The sequence below is a fragment of the Helobdella robusta genome (assembly GCF_000326865.2).
Source record: "Helobdella robusta unplaced genomic scaffold HELROscaffold_258, whole genome shotgun sequence".
NCBI classification, from domain to species: Eukaryota; Metazoa; Annelida; class Clitellata; order Rhynchobdellida; family Glossiphoniidae; genus Helobdella; species Helobdella robusta.
In genome coordinates this window covers 7,132-11,529 of record NW_008704338.1, presented here as the reverse complement: position 1 = coordinate 11,529, position 4,398 = coordinate 7,132, and the positions used below count along the sequence as shown (strand labels likewise).

Below are 4,398 nucleotides of genomic sequence, written 5' to 3'. Positions count from 1 at the left end.
TCGTAAATCTTGAATGTGTTGTTAGGTGGTGAAACGTTGTTTTGCTTTGTTTTTTTGATAATTTTTTTTTTGCAATCATTTTAAAATTAAATTTTGATTTTTAAAAAAGGACAAATTTTGAATCGCTTGTGTTTTTTTAAAAAAAAGAGGTAGGATATTTTTGTTTTCAAATTTTTATTACTACATTATTCTTATTTAAGGATAAATCATCATATCATTAGTCTGGTTTATGAAAATCTGATTTTTTGCCCTAAATCTTGATGTTCCATTTTTGGAACATGGCCACATAAACATCCACTGAATATATATTTTAACATTGTTATTTGTTATAAATGGATTTGATATATGTTGAATGAATTGATTTGTAATTGATAGTTTGAAATAATTTGAATTAGTTTCTTTTTTTTATCAAACTACATAAACATAATATATTAAATTTCAGAATCAGAATGAATGTAAAGACATTTTATGGCTCAAAAGGAAAAAAGGTCATTGCTGCATCAAGTTTGAATGAGCTATTAGATACCATCACAGCTCAGCCAATTAACGATTAAACTGAAGCAGAATCTATAAATGGTTAGTAATAGTTTTCGGCACTGTGGTTGCTCTACTGTGTACTGCTTTTAATAATGAACTAATTTATGCCTTTATATTTATATTTTTATGCTTCACACATAAACCTATATGTGTGAAGCATAATGTGTTTTATGTTTCAGATTAACAAGCTGAATATTTTTTATTTGTGGTCGAAATGGGTCGAAAAAGAGTTGTTGAAAGAAAAAAAGGAGCAGTGTTATCAGAATCTATGAAACAGGCTGTCACAATTGTGCTGAACAATACAAACACAATTAGGAGCAAATATTTAGAAAAGATGCCATCTCTTAAACATTGTAAGTTAAAGCCATTTTTGTAAAAAGTGATCGACTGTACATTCCTCCACCCTACACAGAAGTTCGAACAACGATGATCAATCACCTCACCTGCGTGAATAAAAGAATGGAAGATAGCTTGACATTCACCGCTTTACATATTTCGAAAATGTGCTCAAAGGCCGGTGACTCTCGGAAAACGAATGGTATCCCACGTTGGTTGAAAGCCTATGGAGGTCGTCATAGATGTGGATACGGAATTGGCGTCGGCACGAACTTACAACTCATTATCGAATGACAGCGAGATCAGGAACAATGTAGTACAAACTCACACGTCATCAACAGCATTTATAGCTTCGTTAGGTAGAACTCAATGCAATTGGGTAATCTCTTTCTGTGACAATTTCAACAACTGTCTGGTTAGTGATTGCAACAACTTTAATGGGATAGAGATGATTTACTTATATATATCTAGACAAATTTATGTAAAATAAATAATAATTTTGTAAATCTTTTGTACCAATTAGAATGCATTCAATTGGTTGTGTTGTGCATGAAGATGCCGATTGGCACTTCATACATTTTGGTCGTTTATTCTTCTTTAATTGAAAAACAATTTTAAAAAACAATTTTTCCATAATGGGAAATCTAATACCAATACAAAAATATATTTTTAGTATTAATTGAAACAAATTTTTTTAATTCATGCAGTAGAGGGTTAATGAAGGCCAAATATCATATGGGGAAAAATGTGGGTGCCAATGAAGGTTGGATTTTTGGAAGAATCCAATGTGGTACATAGCTTTGTTTTGTGGAAGAAGTCGTGGCCCGGGATTCACAAACGTTGTTGCCGTTGATATAAAAGTGGATTGCTCCTGGCATAACCATCGTGTCAGATGAGTGGCGTGCCTATAGCCAGCTGAGAAATATGGGCTAGACTCATTTGACAGTCAACCACTCCCAAAATTTTGTTGACCCAATGACAGGAGCACACATACAAAACGTTGAATCCATGTGGGCACGATTGAAAGAAGTGGAAGAAGTCGTGGCCCGGGATTCACAAACGTTGTTGCCGTTGATATAAAAGTGGATTGCTCCTGGCACAACCAACGTGTCAGATGAGTGGCGTGCCTATAGCCAGCTGAGAAATATGGGCTAGACTCATTTGACAGTCAACCACTCCCAAAATTTTGTTGACCCAATGACAGGAGCACGTTGAATCCATGTGGGCACGATTGAAAGCCAAATTCAAAGTAATGTACGGAAAGTCAAAGAGCCTGAGGCACACTTACATGGCAGAATTTATGTGGTGCAAACGGTTAAGCAAACAACCGTTCAGTAATATTATTAGGCTCATACGCCAAAAACACAATATTTGTTAAATTATTTGAATTATTACTAATTAATTATTTTTAATTTTATATTGATTATATGTTGCCCAGTGTTTTAAACAGTTTTATATACTAACTTTTGCAATTTTTTTTACTTGGTATAATAAAAATTTCCTCATTTTTTCGTTTATTTTATATGCTATCCAAAAAATTTTGTTATATGCCTAAATTATACGTGCAAATTATAATATACGTACAAATAACGTGTAATATACATACAAATTATAATAAATACGTGTAATGCGTACAAATTTCAGTAGGGGCTTATTTTCATCTCTTTTAGAGATAGTGAATATAAACAAACGTCGTAGTTCTGAATATAAACTTTTGCCCAAAGAGCCCTTGAGCTCATCTGTACATATTATGTCGTATGAATTATTCTTTTTTGGCAAACATTTTACATTCATGTTTTTCAATTTTAAATTCAATAACATTTAAAAAAATAATTTCTTCAAAAACTCGTTTTTCCTTTAATTTTTACTTCACAATTTGCGGAAAGATCTATTTAAACTATTAGTTGACGTAGAATAAGAAACTGGGCTATGACATTTCTCATAACGGGAGTCTAGCATTTAAATTTAGGTTATATTTTGATCCAAAAGAGTGGATTGCATTGTCGAGCACTTAGCATTTTTTAATATTCAATAACATTTGTAAAAAATTACCCAAAAATTTAATTTTCTTTTTCAATGTACATTATACAGTCGCAAAGCAATGAACAAGTAAGCTGTATCTTGTTTAAGTATTAGTTGCACTGTGGGAGGAGCTTATGAGTCTCTTCAAACTGTTGACATAAACATTACTGGAAAAACCAGTTTGCAGTCTCTGGGTTTACCCAACACTGATGATCAGTCAACATAAAACAATTATTAAAAGTCGGGAAACACAAGCCAACCTATTTGACCATTATACTTTTCATTTTTTCAAAATAACTTAAACCTGAACATCTGTTTATGAACATTTACTAGCTTTCTCCTGAGCCAACATGAAATTGCCATCTGGTCATGATTTTATTGCAAACAAGCCACTCAGCCAATCAGTCTGACCCAAAACGAAATATATAGAAATAAATAAATTATTCAACCTTACTAGATTACTTGCTTAATACATCGACGACTGTTGTGAAATAGATTGCCACATCTCATTTTGCTAATTTTTATTTTAAACTTTTGGCACTCATAGCACAAGGCCTAAAAAACAAACCGCTAAACATTTAACAAGCGATACATTGAAAGTCGAAAAAATCAAAGTTAGTTAGGCAATAGTTACCAACCTCTTCAACCTCCTCATACGCTTCTTTCTTCACTGCAAAGTTGAAAAATTATTTTAATTTTTACTATATATAAATTGCAATGTTTGCATTTGATGTATAAATGAGAAACTAACTAATGAATTGTTACAAAATCAAAGTAACTTTAATTTTAAAATTCAAACGACGTAACTTAAAATTAATGTTTACCTTAGCTCGCATTTTACAACTTTATCTGCGAGATAAAAAAAAATAAATCAATATTAATAAATCTGAAAAATTGTTTAGATGTTTTTTGCTATATAAATTTAAAAATTCAACGAAATGAACGAAGATTAACAAGATCGAATTAGGAACAAGGGTCAAACTAACCAGGCTGAACAAAATAAAGAATAAAAAGGAAAGATACCGGAACCTGACGTTGTGATCGTTATTTGTAATTTTAGGGATGTACTTTTTAATTCATAAAAAGTTATCCTAATATTCTAATTTTAACTACATTTGTAGTTTTTTTATTTATAAATTTATTTTGTCTGTAATATAAAAATTTTAAATAAAAAAATTTTAAAAGTTGAAAATTTTTTTAATAAATTTCATTTCACTTATATATTTCGAGCGTATACTTCAGCAGTCGTGGCCGAGTGGTTAAGGCGATAGACTAGAAATCTATTGGGCTCTGCCCGCACAGGTTCAAATCCTGTCGACTGCGTAAACTCTTTGTGCCTTTTTCAGACTTTTTAAAGTCTGATAAACAAAACACGAGAAAATTGATGAGTAGGTTATTATTTCAATTCTTTTTAACCTCACACGATGATGAGGATGAACACTGGATGGTGTCAATCAAAATCTGATGACCATTATGATGACGACGACGAACATCAGACAGGTG

General features: G+C 31.7%; 1 protein-coding gene across 1 annotated transcript; it reads left to right on the top strand.

Annotated features, from left to right (window-relative positions):
* Positions 1-751: 751 nt before the first annotated feature.
* Positions 752-3,936, top strand: HELRODRAFT_184270 (hypothetical protein; the record flags this gene model as incomplete). Its single annotated transcript, XM_009019824.1, has 3 exons — positions 752-890; positions 1,215-1,288; positions 3,844-3,936. 3 exons carry the CDS (start codon positions 752-754, stop codon positions 3,934-3,936), a joined length of 306 nt encoding a protein of 101 aa, XP_009018072.1.
* Positions 3,937-4,398: the final 462 nt, after the last annotated feature.